The following is a 16,451-nucleotide window of genomic DNA, read 5'->3' as shown; positions in this document are numbered from 1 at the left end:
GCCTTAAGGTTCACACGACACGTATCTTAAGCGTGTTCTCGCTTACGGGTGAGAGAACGAATAGCTACCTCCTGTTATCGTACCCGGCGTCACATACTATGATATCCCCCGAGCAAAGGCAGATTCGCTGCGTTACACGGCCGTTCCATTCTACGTTATGCCCCTACCTACACTACACCTTGTACGAGAGGAACGAGATTTCAAGCGCTGAGTCAAGCTCGGAGCGGCGTACAAATGAGGGACACCCGTTCCCATTTCCTTCGATCATATCCACGGAGAGTAATCTTCCCGTAAGTCCCGCGCGTGTCGTTCGAATAATTCGCGTATAGAGACTACTTTTTACTTCTTCTTCCGTCCACCGCGTTCTTTCTTTTTTCATTTCCGTCGTTATTTTATCAAATACTTGCCCCCACGGGGATGTTTATCCATTTGGTTCTTTGCTCCTGTATATTTTGGTCTTTTTTGTTTTTTATTTTTTTTTTTTATCTGTTCTCTTCTTTCTTCTTACATCAAGAGGACAGGGAAAAAAACAAGACATTAAGACCGGGTGACTTTATAAGCTACAATAAGTACGAGACGCGAAATATCGGGTTAGACATCGTAACGAGCTTGACTTTCAAAGTTAAATTTAGTTTAAACTTTGCAACAAAGTGTTTACGTATGACTATATACACTTTCTGTAGCGTTCTCGCGTCCACGAAGTTTCCAAACTTTCCTCCCCCACGCAACAGAGGTACACACACTTCTGGAGTATTAGGATTAGAAGCGTACAATTGCTCAAATTCTGATCAGTCTAAGTAGCCCTTGCCGCATTGCTTGGAAAGAAAATTCTACCGGAACAGACGAGAGACAAGGAAAAAAAGCCCACCAATAAACACAGGCGTACACAAATTCTCATACCCTTTGTCCGCATTGATTTGAAAATAAACGAAGATGTGGGCCAGAGGGTTAATCGAATTCGACCGGGGCGGTCCAAGTGCTGGTAACAAGTTGGATAAAACAGCGGGAGCAGGGCAAAGCTGCGAAGGTTAGCGAGGCCATTAAGCTGTGACCAGGAATCACGTAACGCGATAAAAGCTTGCTCTCGCCTCGCCTGGACGCCCCTCGAACCAACCCTGAGGTGGGCTTCGTGTTTACAACCTATTGTTAATTATTACTGGTTCGCGATTTAATCAGTCATTTTCATGGCTCCCATGGCAGGGATTATCTTATGCTGAAAAATAATTATCCCTCGAACGGAGTTATCTAGGAAATTTCTGAAAGCTCCGGCACGAATGCCCACCCTGTAGAGTGTAGATATAGGTACCATAAAGCTTTCAAGGTTGGCAAGTCAATTCTGTACGATCTTCATCCATGACTGCTATACGTCTCATATAATTAGGCAATCACTGAATAGTTTAGCAAAAGTTTACCCCGAGTGTTTGTACGAGATGGAATATGCGCGCCTATCGTTACAACCCCCCCCCCCCCCCCCACCCGCCCCTTCTCCACCCGCCGAGTATAATTCAGAATTCCCGCTAAACACAGGGTGAATTTTCGGTACAAGACCTTCCCTCTGGATCTCTAATTCATACGACACTGTGCCTCGAGGTATCGACCGAGAAAAGATTTTCCACGTTTTCAATCGTCGGCCAAATGATTATTATTATTACTCCGTTCCTGAATATTCAAAGATGGAAATTCTTCGAGTCCTCGTACGATCGTGTATTGACCGTAAGCCTACGCACGCAAACGCGTAACTGTAACGAGAATTCATTTTCAAGCCACTATTGCGAACATACGTCAAAAGCGTTTCGATTTATTTCCACCTAATACGCAGAAGCCTTCTGACTCCTCGTCCCACGCGCCTGTTGAATAACAGCTTCGATTGATCGACGATACTTTTTAGTGCTGACTTAAAAATGTAGACATGGTTATTTTCAACCGTATTGTACATAAGGTCCCTGAATTCCGTCGATTTGCCGCAATTACGTCGTATAAAAGTTATTCCACGATTAAATAAAAACTGAAATGATCCGAAGCGTCATCATCGATTGAACGCTGTTATGACACAGCTGTAAATATTGATCCGCTCGGCAACGAAAGGAGCGTGAAAATACCTCTGAACCTTGTAAACGCGTCATGAAGAATCTCTGGCTACCGTGAATTAATACCTTCAATTTCGAGTTGCGAAGCATTACGTGAGTCCGTACACAACAGTTTGAGCACCGGGTTACGTATCACCCTTGCAAACACACCTATCGGCATATGTGTGCGCGTATAAGAAAGGCGACCACGTAACAACTCATCAACGTTATATTTCTGTTACATCCACCGTATTACGCGTCAGGTTTCATACTCAAAGCACAGTGGCGAATGACACAAATCAGAGATAATTACCCGGCGCGTACACGTCGTTATAAGCATGAGGGGGGAAAAAAAACCGCAGGCAAATATTTCCCCGCTACTGGAATTGCGAACGCGCCGCGTTATTATGATTAATGGGGTTAAAATGCCCGTGCGACGGACGAAGAGTGCTTAAATGTGTTTCTCGACGACGTAATCAAGCTTATTTTGCGACTCTGAGAACAAGCATACTCCGCAGGGAACACGGTTCGTAAATAATTCCACGAAGATCGTAGTGCAGGGTAATTAAGTAGTCTCTTAAAGAGTAGCGGCGATTTGATTTTCCCAACTCACCTATAGACGCTCTCGTCGTACCAAAGCAGGATCCTGAGTGGTTGACTGATGCTGCGCTTCTTGACTTCGTGGACTGGATCAACGTGGACGCCGTGAACAACCTGAAGCAGAAATAATCGTTGGTTAAAAAATTGGTCGTAATAATTGAGTTAGCGGTACGTTAATCGCATAAGCGCAAACTTTGGGAGAGGAAAAAGTTTTCACAGGCAATGTATGTACCGAAAGGAAACGACTGAAGTTCCAGCGTACGTTTTATTTTTTACGAAGACAGTAAAGTCGGTTGTTAACAATGGGTTTTATGTTGCTTGTCAGTACCTGTACCAGGAAAACTTTGGTGCGCCCCGTTACGTCGGTCCCTTCCTTACGAGGGCGCGATAATCACTCGGTGTAAAAAAACACTGCACGTGCCTGGGTAAGCAGAAGCAGACCAAAGAGACATGCGCACAGTTACAAAAGACTAGACTGAAGCTTTGTGCATTTTCAAAGAAGCAAGAAGCAGGGTACCGCTCTAATCCAATGCAAGACAATTTATTCCATCCATGGCTGACAGTCGCGGGTACGGCGAAATGCTATGTCAATGTTCTCATTGTTCGAATTCGTCTCGCTGTTGGTGAAAGACGTAAAACACCTCGTCGCGAGATTTCTCTAGATTTCCCTACAGCGGGTGAAGATGGTAATAAAGAAAACCGCAACTTACGCGCTCCGGTGAGCGTACGACTTGAACAATGAGTGGCGAAAGAAGCGCCAGACGTCGAAAATCCAGTACCTAAGCTCGGAGGGAAGTGGAGGCGGCATCGACCCATCCAATGCCCGGAAAATTTCAAGCTTAAAGCGGGTATATTGTTGGGCAACAATTTAATTTCCCGAGAAATCCTTCGTCATACCTACTCTCGCGGGCTTCCGGTTATGTCCAAAGAAGAAAACAAGGAACAAATTGGAGGAGAAGGAGCTAGAGGACTACCGAGAGCGAGAAGCCAGCTACGAGAAGAGGGTGAAGGTGAGAGTTGAGGGCTGAGCGTGGGAAGTCTCTTGCGTAGAGAAGCCAAATTATCGTTCGCACCACACTCACGACCCTCGAACAATCTTGCCATTTACTGCACAACAACTTTGACATCAGGGACAACGGAGACATCACTTGCAAGCTTGAAGTCCTTCGGCCTCATACGGATAGCGGGTATTGACCAATTGCCATTTCCGAACACAGAATGACCCGCAGCTTTTCTTTCCACTCTTACAAATCTATACTTGGAGCTTATACCTGAGGCGTAAATTGAATTGTTCCGATAAATGTTAAATTTTGTACAAAGCTGGGTTCCGTTTTTGCGTTTGCTGACCGGACCACAAGGTTTCTGGCCCATTTAGACCGACCTTTTCGAACTTGAAATTAAGGGAAATGGCTTCCTTTCAGGAGTAAGACTCATGTATTGTTCGAGTGGATACTCGTTCCAACTCTTGCGAAAAGTTCAAGTGCGCTTCAGAGCGCGGCCATTGTGAGTTGCATATTCTAACGTAAGCTAAAGTTCTCCCGGTAGAAGTTTAATTTTAACAAGGAAGTAACCGCGGAAGCAACCGAACAACGAAGCCACTATAAAACAATCTACCTGAATCAAACTTTGAAACTCCAGTACTACCAATTTAGTTGAGAGAGTTACGTTTTCATTAACCTAAAAACTACCGCCAAGCGCGAAGGGCTGCATCAAGTTTACGCTGGTATACATTATTGTTGTTCGATATTCACGGGGCGGAGAACGTGAACGAAAAACACGACGTCTGACTTATTGTTAGTCTAATCAACTTACGTCTGATGTATGGGTTCGCGTCGTCGGAACAACAATTACGTGGAAAAGAAGCACTGCAAAAGCTCGTCCAATCAAGAGAACCCTGTCACGTTGCTCCACGACGAGATTGCTGACTGAGAAAATTTTCTACAAAGTTGGTCGAGCGAAAGAGGTATTTTTACGTACGTAAATTTTGCACTGAATTCAATACCTCCATCCACTTTTTCACCAACTAAGCAATTCACCTTCCACCTTGCATGCCCTCGATGCATCCATTCTTAAGATCATGACTTTCCGTTGCGTAAAACCATAAACAATATCGTATTGTCACACGAAGGGTGGATCGAGATACGGCGGGGAGTCATTCAAGGTGTTAACTGAAGGGTGGGAGGAAGTTGTTACCGCAAGAAGTGGTGGAAGGCCAAGCAAGTGACAGAGGCTCCAAAGTAGAGTTACGTGTACTTCAACGAACTTCGCTCTTAGGTGCGTCTTGCCTCTTAATTATCAAACTTTACCCAAGTAAAGCTCTGGATAGTCACGGCCAGTGGCCTCCCCCGTCCTTCGTAGCCCCAAGAAATGTCCCTCGATCGTTTCTCTTCACTCGTTACTCCCCCACATTGATCGTACAAGAGGTTTTGTAGTTAATTGCTTCGCTGGCTTTAGTGCCGTCGATGACTTGGAGGTAAAATCAACGAATGCCGCGGCAAGTCAAAGGCAGGAAACGGTCACGGGGTCTTGGACGTGTCTGGTAAGATATTTGAGGAATTGCACGAAGATCAGGAATGTCGAGTGTTTGGAAATTGACTACTGCATATCAAGTAACAAATAATTTATCAAGTTACCGTTTCACCAAAGATACGCTCAATATTGAGATACGAGGAATGTCTCGTAGAACGCGTGTAAAGACACTAGCGCAATTTCTCGATGAATCAGGGTGAGATTTTGAGCAAGCTTCCGACTCGGACAACGGTCAACGAACGGTCCGCGGTTGGCAGTTTTTTACCGTCCGATCCCTGTCATCCTCGAGCCGGAATCACCGCCGAAAATAGTTATTCCAGCACGCGGTCGGGTGTTCGGTGACAAAAATGCGAAGGGTTCAACTTTACAGCCTTCGCGACCTAGTCGAAAGTACCCACCGGCTATCCTGCTGCATCAGTGAGGTCGTGATGGTCGGACTGGAAATTACGACCACTACCGAAAATTACTCATCCAGTGGAGATATTGGGCCAAAACCAGACAGGTCGGTTACATGATATACACCTCGAGTAATTCCGGTCGTTTTTACGCCCGGCGTCATGCCATCTCGTGGATGACGATCACCGCGTATCCTGGCAATTTAATCCTCAGGCTAGAACCTCAGGCGGACCGGAATGGCTTGCGAAGACTATCCTAAGCGGTCTTTCCGACAGAGACTAAAATTATCTCTTATCGGATCTTCTCCGAGGTATCAAGGAGTCTCTGGATATCCTCTACGAGGGGGGAAAAAGGAGATTGTCAGGGGAGTCACGTCGGGCATAACGACGCCGTAAGCCGCTTCTTGGTTCACCGCTTCTCCTTCCAAGATGGCGACTCGAGTCACGTTCGCCTTTCAATGAACGTAAGCGTAAAGGTTATACGGACGAGCCCCCCCTCCTTCCCCGCTCCTCTCTTCCCTCTATCTCTCTCTGTCTTATTCGGAAAAGGGGTTTTGACACAGATCGAACTTCTTCTTTTTGACTCGCGCGGCGGGGATCAAGAGGAGAGGGAAGATGGGGAAAAGCAGTCCGACCCGGGTGAGATTAAATTCGATTCATCATTCTTATATATATGTATCAGCAATTACCCGCCGATCCTGCCACCGCGCTGTGCCCAGATATGGCGCGATCTGTTTAGCGAGAAGAAAATCATCTCTGGCAGTTGATCGACTCCCGTTTCGCTCATTCATTTATTTTCTTTTTATAATATCCACGATTGCGTCGCTTTATCACTCCTCGCCTGTTTACAGCCAGGTTATTTTTCACCCAGAAATTCGTCCTCCGGTAAAAGCGTAGCAGACTTCCTTGAGGGAATGATTATATTTAGAAATGAAAAAGTATGAAGAAGAAAGAAAAAGTCGGATAAAAATGTTCATTGAAATTATTATTGTAATTCTGATTATATAAATAATTATGCATATCAGGCTGCAGAGGGTGTATTATGTGTAATGCGATTCACGTCTCCGGGGGATGAAATTTATAACGGTTTTAATCTAAAGGCACGGAGCATAAAATTCGTGATTTGAAAAGAGACGAGAAAGGCATGGCGGAAAACGTCCCCCCCCCCCCCCCTCCCGCCCCCAATGAAAGGAGGAAGGGGTGGACGCAGCCGCGTCTTGTCTTTACGGAAAGAGAAGATTTATTTGTATCCCTGGTAGGGGATAAACGAATGATGAAATTCTCGTCGAAACGGAGTTGGGTTATAAGAAAGAAGCGGAAGAGAAAAGCGCCGTGAGTGAGGGACACGAAGAAAGAAGAAGACGATCCATCGATCCGGTTACCAGGAGCTTAGCTTTATCCGGCGTACACAGAGACCGGTCTCACCCTATTCTTTTCCGCAGTTTGAAATTACGCGATCTTGTTTTCTCTCCTCTCTCTCTCTCTCTCTCTCTCTCTCACTCCGTAGCAAAGAGTTTAATTGCCAAAAACTTCGAGGGTTGGAGGTAAAATGACTGCAGACACGACTTAATTCGAGGAAAATTTTCAGCTACTTGGTGTATTCCGGATTTCGAATTATAGTTCTTTGATCTTTAGTGCAGAGCTGCCCCAACCCTTACGGAACCGACCCTCTCGCGAAGAACAAAGACTCTACTTGCCTTTCAAGGAGCATAACTACCTTTACATTTTTACGTCCACCTAGCCACGGGGCACTAGACAAAGCAAGATATGCATCGTGAAATTTGTCTCCCGCAGGCGTGGTTCCAACGTTTTCCTCTTCGAAAATGAAGATCTTTGCGAAAGTTTTACCTCTGCCCTTCCGAAGTTGTGCAAATCCGAAAAGAGCAATTTGTTAATTAGTTTTTACTGTTTGAAACCGCGCGTCAATACATCCCACTTGAACCTTTTCCAGTTCTTCATTTACTCACAGATGTCTTGATCTACGAAACTACAATCGTGTAAAATAATTAGCAAATTGAAATAATATTGCTGTAAAAACGAAACTGCGGTATGAAAGAGAATAAAAAGGAAATTCGCTACTTTACAATTTCCCGGAGATATATGAATAGGAGGTGAAATTAACTGCAGCAAATTGCGCTAGTTTTCACTAGGAATGATATAAATTATACGGATATTTTTAATTGCCACATTTATGCACTCTCCTCACTGTATGTCGTGTAGAGCGTGCTAATAGCCGACCGGACCTAGACCAGGTACCTACCTACTTTGGACCTTCGCCACCGCATGCAGCGTGCATCAACGTCATTTGATAACCTGGGACTGAGGATTACGTGGCCTCCTTTGTTTCCTCGAAAAGATATCCACTCACGTCGCTTCGTCATTCCCTCACGAAGAGGAACGAACGAGGGAATTGGTCGGTCGACTTACCGACGCGCGTATCTCCGACGAGGAGTATCGTTAAAAAGAAAATTAGGATCTTCCCGCTGATGACACCGTTCAACTTTTTAATTACTCCATCTCGAGAGGAGGGAAGCCACTCTCGCTCCTACCCAAGACTCTCTTCTTACTCCTCTTCTTACCTGACGCTGTCAATGTCAGGGAGGATGATCGCGCCGGACGCGACTGGGTCAAAAGGTGAACTTTAACGCCAACTTTTAACGCTATAGTTTGGAAAAAATTTCTCTACTTCTTGTCGGCGAGCTCTCCGTGCGGGCTGAAAACTCCTCCGGCGAGATTGCGGGCACTAGTTTCAAGATGTAGGGATAAAACGAGCTGCCGCACATCACCATGCAGGGCAATCACGTGAGTTATAATAAACCCGTAATCGCACTGTTCATCGTTACGTGAATTTATGTTCCACCAGCTGTATATAATATTCAGAAGGTTTACGGCGGAGTTATTTTCATAACTGTTTTGGTCCATTCATGATACTGATTTTTATATTCCTTGGTTATTTCTACGGGTATTAAATGGTATTCATTAAATCCAGCGTTGATATTGAATTCCGAGAGTATACAACCCTGCTCGTGTACTGCCATTATATCCATGTATCCATCGTGCCTGGCAACAAGAATATCCGAAAACCTTGTTTCGCCTCGGAAATTAAAATAGCACGAGATAAAATATGTTCCAAGCACCGTTGATTATCGCTAATGAAACAACACACAGGCTATTTGTAATAGATCATTTGTGCGCGTAACGTATGATAAATCGAATAATATCCATCATCGGAGCCGAGGATACGATTCAATTTCGAGAGGTAGCATCTGGTCCATAAATAGGTGCACAGCTTATAAATATACACGAAATGGATTCGCGTTCGCGTTACGTCACCGCGTCGAAACATCGCTGGTTATTACATACCGTGGGTAACGGTAAACTCAGCTATTGTCAACCTCCGAGAGACGAGCGTTATTCGTCACGTCAATTATGCATATTTATTCACAGGACCGTGAAATCCGGCCAGTGAGATGACACTGACAAGGAAAACCGCTTCCAATGATGCGCTCGCTCTGTTTTACCCGAGAATATCGAATGCGGTTCGATTCTACAGACTCGTTTCTACAGAAAGTAATTCAACATTCGCATCACAAATAACTCTCCGTTACTTGTTCTACGGAATGTTTTTCTACAGCAGAATTGTTCTACAAAATATTTTTCTACAGATCGAGTGGTTTACCTGATTATTCTTGTGTGGGTGTGAGTTTTAATTTTCAGTCAGGAAGTGGCAAATACGTATCTGTTTACTCTACAAAGACCAATCTAACTTCCAAAAAATGACACTCTTCAACCTTTTCAAACTTTCCATCTAAATTAATATTTTTCTATCACCCTTGCCTGGTTTCATTCAAGAATGCACAATGAAAGACTTTTATACCGGTGGCCTAAAATCGAGAGCAAATTATTTATCTAATTTTATAAACAAACTTCAAGTTTACGTAACTTTACCAAAAAATTTTGTCTCAGTCAAACTTACAAGACACCTTTAAGAGAATATTAACAACACCCGTAAGTGTTGGAAAAAAATTGCATTGAAAATTTCAATTTCCGTCCAAGCGCGTAGCAAAAAAAGTGCTTTTTTCGTATCATAATTATCCCAACTGGCGGTATTTATTTTCCAAGTAGGTGGGTATTTTAAGTACCTACAACTGATCCGCAGACGAGACGAGCACTTCGATCTTTCAACTTGGATACGTGTTTTTATCAGAGAAGAAATTTGGAGTTCAATTGTGTCGCGGTCGTTTATGAAAAACACGTTAATAACGGCTGGCTTTCGATGGTTTCTCATTGATTTTCCACCCACACTAACAACGCTGCATTCAGTCCGAATACGACTTTCCGAATGGGCTTGTTGCGGATTTGTAAGCTCGTCGACGAGGACGGCCAATTTTGTCTATACATGTACCGAAAGAGTTTCAGGTTGTGTAATCCGCGACGTGCGATACGAACCACTAATTGAACCAACGTGACAATTAGGTGGTGCTGCAATTGTCTGGACGCCATTGTTCACTGACTCGTGTTCGTCATACTGGAAGCTTCAATTAATTAGCAGGAAATTTTTTCACGTTTTCTATCGCTTCGTGTATACTGTTAGCTCCGCAAACAATCAAAGAGATATACGTGATGTCCACAGTACGGAGACACGTGCCGGAGTCGAGAAGGTTCCGTTAATCCTCCTTGTTACACCATAATTGGTGAGCTCTGAATTTGATAACAGCCAGTATGCCGACCGCAGACTAATTTCGCCTGCAGAGATAGGTATGCAAGGCACACACCTGGCGTTTCGCCTAATTTCATGAAACGTGCAGATGCTTTTACGAGCATCATACGTTTGATGTACCGGCTGGGCCGCCGGTCCTCTACACTCCTGGGGTATCGGTAATTCGGCGATACGTACGTACGTACGATCGATCGAAACGCGTACCAATGACTGCGAGCTACGGAGCTTTCAATTCGACGAATTTGACCCTCGTATTATTTTCATTTCCCGTACAACGGCAAAAAAAATAAGTGACATTCGATCGAGGTAAACAGGGAGGCATACCGACAGACGTGTATCCGAGTGGTAAATTTGACTAGAGTAGCAAACGAAGCTAGTAAATTCATTGAACAGGGCCGTAAATTCAAAGGTTTCCCTATTCTCTAACCTCGAGAGATCTATTCGACCGCCTAGCGAGGTCAAACCATCCGTCCGTACAGAAACGGAAAAGCGTTTGCTTGCGAATTCTGGAACTGTTTAGCTGTTTAACGAGAAACCGTGCCATCCATCTTGATTGGAGTGAGAAAGACCGCGAAGTGGAGTGGAGTGGAGGGAAAAGGAGAAGAGATGGAGGAGGAAGAGGAGGCAACCAGAAGAAGGATGAAGACGGACCGCAGAGGGCAAAACCAAAGGTTGCTAACGAGCTTTGGTGGCTGCGGCAAGGTGGTCAGAGAATTTCCTTCTGCAAGGGTCGACGGCTCTCGACTCCGTTTACTCTTCACTCCGAGACATTATCAATTTCAAGGGAGAAAATTCAACCTGCGTGGACGCGGCGCTCTCAGGGTTACTTATGAGAAGCGAAATTCCCGACGTGCTGACCCTTCTCCATCGGCACCCCCTCTCCCCAGACCCTCTTAGTTCTTACGGGTTCATGTCGACCTCCACCTCCGAGTACATATCCATCTTCGCTACCCCTCAGGGTCAAACCTTCAAAGGCCTCGAGTGACGTAAGGAAAAACCACGAATTGGGCTACGACGACACCAGGATCGTATCCAATTTCGGGTCGTTGTACCGCCCCGAAGGTTCGTGTTACTCGGAGGCGGGAAACTCGTCTGCAAGAGGAACTCGTTGAGTATGCTCCTTGACCCAGTTTATCCTATAACTCGAAAAGGGCCGATTTTAATCTGCAATAAATGTCCCTGGCTCGAATTGAAAAGTAGAAAATTATTCTGAGGAATATATATATACATATATATATATATGAGTACGAGAAAATTTTTCGGATGGATTCACGGCGGTGGATATTGGCCTTGCTACAGGAAGTTATCAAATTGATGAAATAGTGGCCTGGGGCTCTTTTGAATCTGTTCTCGGAAAACCTTAAACAATATCTCTTTCATTCTGGGGGAGAAAAATCCGAACGAATTCCGAGTTCGAATAACGGGTGTCACTGCGTGGTACCTTCGTTGAATATAATATGTTTGGTGGGGCGGGACGAGGATCTCGCGGGGAGGGAGAAACTTTGACGGTGTTTGGGATGAGCTTTTCAGAGCTCCCAGAGCTTCCAGAGCTTCAGGATCACACATGGAATACGTCCAGCTCGGAACCGCACGTCGAAAATCACCGGAATCTGATGGGCGGTTACCTAACCAAACAATAGCTCAGGGCTTTTGTATAAATTAAAGCAATTTGCATCTCATTGCTACGCAGATTCGTCCCCTTCAAGACGGTAAAACGTATCCACACACATAAACCCTCCTGCGTAGGTGAAATAAAAGTTCGGGGATATTGGGGTAAGGAAAATTTCTGCTGGCTTGCAGATCTTCCAATTCCAGACGTTTTGCTACAGTTCCCTTTGACTTCACTTGACTTGGGAAATAAAGCGAAAAGTCAAACATCGTCATCGGTTTAGATATTCGCTATTCCACGACCATTTGTTCTCACACTAGTCCGTTGGATCTACGGTTGGCCGCAGTTCACCGTCATTGCCGTTGTTGCAAGAATAAACGTCTCGAGACCTGCACCGCCAGCAAATTCACCAGACACTGCAGGGAAATTATTCAACCACTAAAGAGGTATGAGTGATGGTGCGTTGGTTGTCATTGATATCCGGTATGAAAAGGATCCGACGAGTTGGGGATTAAGTGATCAATTTTGCCGAAGACGTACGCGGATCCGCGTAGACAATCAGGATCACCAGCAAGATTGAAGCGACTGTAACGACGAGAGACAGACGATCCGAAAATGTACGCGTCACTCCTCCGGGTGACGGGAACTTAGGGATCTCGGATCCCGAGGAATTAGTGACGGGGGTCTCAAAGTGGTTTGAGCTCCAGGCCTAGGGCCGGAGGGAAGAGACGCCAAACGCGAAACGTGGAACAAGGATCCCAACCAGGTGGTGGTGGGTGAGGAAACTCGAATTCGTCAGCGTCGCTGCCAACTGGGATCGAGGAGTTCGGAGTGAAGGTAGGTACACACCTCGAGTACTGGTTGACTGCTGCAATATGTTTGTTGAATGAGAAGTTTGCGGAAGAGGTAGGTTGCCACCGTTGCCGCACAGAGCTAACGGTGATAACGTCGGTACAAAGAGGAGCCACCCGGGAGAAATGGAAGCTCCGGAAATTCTCTCCGCTGCTCCGGAAATCGATCACATCTGACCACCACCGGCCAACTACGGTAGCCCAACAAAACTTACATACAGGTATATAAGCACATCGCGGTTCGTTGCTCGATTTCAGACCTCACTCGCTTCTCAGAGTTTCGTGCGAAATTTGTATCTACCGCCTCGTCTTTTTTTTTTTTTTTGTCATTTTCGATTCTTTTCTATCCATAAAATTACCAAATCTTACCTCGTTACACTTCGGTGTATAAATTACACGCAAGAAGAGTAATTATAAACTTTGCTCGTTGAAGAACGGGGGAAAAGAAGATGAGCTAATTTGGTTTGTCGGTAGGTATAATCTAATTTCTTGCGTTAATTGCAAAATTACAAGAACACTCCCCGACATCGTGAAAGGTTGGGATAACTAGTTTCTCTCAGAGCGGAATATCCTTTTACGTGACACTCTTTTAAAGGATCAGCGGATCTCAACCGAATAGGTGATCGGAATAGTCATCTACCTTCTAGATTCGTTACCAAACGATACTTTACGTAATTTTTTTTTTTTGTGGTGATTCCGTTTCTCTACGTATAATATCCGACGCGTATACGAAAACGTTAGCTTCAAACGATTCCCAGCGTATTATACAAACGCTAGACGTTAAAACAAAGGAGCAATAGTTACAGCAGAAGACCTGACTCCCGGAACATGGATAGTAACGAGCTTTAACGGAACCTGGAATGGGAAAGCTTTTCCAATTGTTCAAACCAACTTTCAACATTCCTGCGCTGCGGGTTGTACCGGTACCGGTAGTAACAGCATACTTACAGTTATACCGGAGTAAAAAGGAGGAAACGTGCTAGAAACGTATACGAAATAAAAACAAAGTAAACCGCTATCTAACATCTGCACAAACTTAGTTACAATTAAAACTGACGACGTCGTTATAACATTGATTCAATTATTCGTAACCGCGCAGTATATAATAATGGTTATATACCTAGTGTCCCTACAAAACAAGAGATAATTTTCCAACGAACTTAAATCGCGGGAGGCGTAAGTATGTAGAACTTTGATGTTAATAACTACGTTAACATCTAATAAGGAATAATAATGGAATATGTTCATCATATAACATTAACGTTTGTAGCTAATTATACGTATTTCAAACTTCCCACAATTTCGATTTGTCGGAAAACGGCGGCCAAAATGGAGACGTTGAACGAATTCTGTTTTGCAGTGCCTCTAGTTACACCTATCCAAGAAATCAATATCAGGCTGTTTTTTTAATACTATATCCGATCATTACTGTACAAGTAGACATCGGCTTTGTGGAGTTTTTAGACGAGTATTTTATACGAACCTCATTACGGTTATATCGTAAATATGGCTATCGTTATAAAAAAAAAAAAAAGACAATAAGAACAAAAAATTCCCAATACAAAAAAGCTTCAAAAGATTAATCCGCTGCGGTGAGTTTTCTAAAGGAGGGGGATGATTCGTTCGCCTCTTTTTTTTTTATCGTATTTTTATACGGCAATCTGCTTCCAGTTAGCCAGCTTTCAGCATCAAATTACGCCGCTGAGAAGAGATTAATTGCGAAAAAATAGCTTTTATTCATCGGGTAATTGGAGATGTAAAAAATGAGTACAGACTAAGAGTACGCCCGCAGCGTCTGACTTTGACGCGTTGCTTCGTTCCGCTCAATATCCGTTGGCATATGCCGATTCCAAAGTTTGCCTGTAGGTATAATAAGGCCGTATTACCGCAGCCTGCAATTAGCGGCGCAGCATACGATCGGATTTCGGACTAATCGTAACTGCCATGCGATTTCGCAACAAAGATACAGCCAGATATGTAAATACAGAAAGATATATACGGTGACTGTCACAAGTTGAAGTCCGACGATTGTGCTTTCAATGCTGCTATTACCGGTAGTGAGATTGTCACATTAAGTAACGACTCGTGGCCAAAACAGTTAAATTTAGTCATTAGTGCAGCGTTGCGTGATCATGCATCATATATAATGTGTAAGCCTGTACGACGAACGTAGAGGTTACGCGTTAGGTTAGAACCAGGTTGAATTGGGTGAAAGTATTTGCAGAAAGTCAGAGGCATAAAGCGATCGAGGAGGGAAAAAAAAAATCATAAATCAAAGTTGAACATTAACTATTCCCCTTGCCGTGGAATGGGCGGGAGCCGCAGGACAAATTGTAATATCAATAAAACCGCGGGACGTTCTGTGCGTGGCTTCGTTCGCGTAATGAAATGTGCAAAAAGTAGGCTGTGTACACATGTCATCATCGTTGAGTACGTACGCGATTCGGTCTGTGGATAATCTTTACCCCTTACGCCGCACGTATATTCGAGGCACGATGGATAGGATTACCAGCGTATTATATATGTAATACAATACGAATCGATATCTCGGACATGATAGGAAATTTTTTTTTTTTTTTTTTTACTGTTTTTTAATCGGGAATTTGTACGATTAAAGAATCGGAATCGCAAGTACGGAGTGTTTCGTTGTAAAATTGTAATTCTTGCAAAAGCTTACAGCCTGTATAAACAGTGAACAAGTATATTGTACATACATGCATACAAATTCGCGTATATCAGGGATGAACGTTTGTTTTATGCAAACGAAGAACGCGCGGGATATTCAACGGGGGTAAAAACAACAAGGAAGGGAAAGAATACGCGAATTAACCCCGGAAAATTAAAATACGCAACCGCGCATATATCCATGCCAACTACACGTATATAAGTGCCTTTAAATTCTATGCATAAATGTATGATGTGGTAAAAGCTTTCGCCTCCTCGTCCTGGAAAGTCGCATGCACGTACGCATACCTGATGATTATACGATAAATTTGTTGCACAGAATTTGTACTGAAGTTTCCGCAACATTTCCACCCTCTGTTTGAACCACAACCGTGAACATGCCCAGTCTGTAGTTTGTTGTGAAACAATGTTCGAATATGAAAAAAAAGGAAAAATTTTAGAAAAAAAAAATTGAAAAAACGAAGAAAAATAAAAAAGATACATTCACAGATGGACATCGGAATACAAAGCGAAAGTTTCGCGTCATATGCGAAGCTTACTCGACGAGTTTTTGGTACGGACATTGAATCCGGGGCGGGATTTATGGCTATTAAACAATAGACGGGGTGCGGCCTGACTTTTGGAGGATTTGGAAAGCCGGGACGTAGAGCGAGCGAACGATGTGAGGGTCAACAGTTAGAGCCGACAGCTTTTAGAGACAATAAACTGCTTTTCCGTATGTTTTCATGGCTGCACGATATACGGAGTGTGGGTTAGTATGTATATATATACATATATATATTAATATATATATCAGTGAGTATAGGCATAGAATACAGTCAGGCGAGAGGATTTAATCGAATGTGAATTTTATTTCGCGTAGATCATTCGAAACAGAGAGATTTGGCGTAGTGTAGATGGAAGTGAAAATGGAAAACAAACAAAGAAACACTCTTACGATAAGAAATAACTTATTGCATTGAGCTGCAGAGATAACGCGAATACAGCGCAATTCTA

At 43.9% G+C, this 16,451-nt stretch overlaps 1 protein-coding gene and 1 long non-coding RNA gene across 3 annotated transcripts in view; one reads left to right on the top strand and one right to left on the bottom strand.

The window, feature by feature from the left end:
* The window catches only part of LOC107226428 (leishmanolysin-like peptidase), a 207,421-nt gene that overhangs the window by 91,419 nt on the left and 99,551 nt on the right, over positions 1-16,451 (bottom strand). For both annotated transcript variants that reach the window (XM_046744122.1, XM_046744123.1), the window contains exon 2: positions 2,680-2,780. In XM_046744122.1, the coding sequence (XP_046600078.1) occupies positions 2,680-2,780 (101 nt within the window). The remainder of the gene's footprint in view (positions 1-2,679; positions 2,781-16,451) is intronic.
* The window catches only part of LOC124295185, a 179,013-nt gene that overhangs the window by 86,687 nt on the left and 75,875 nt on the right, over positions 1-16,451 (top strand). The window lies entirely within an intron of this gene.

This window comes from Neodiprion lecontei, chromosome 6, assembly GCF_021901455.1.
Source record: "Neodiprion lecontei isolate iyNeoLeco1 chromosome 6, iyNeoLeco1.1, whole genome shotgun sequence".
In the NCBI taxonomy this organism is placed as follows: Eukaryota; Metazoa; Arthropoda; class Insecta; order Hymenoptera; family Diprionidae; genus Neodiprion; species Neodiprion lecontei.
The sequence above is the reverse complement of the archived record's forward strand: the minus strand, read 5'-3'. Positions and strand labels throughout refer to the sequence as shown.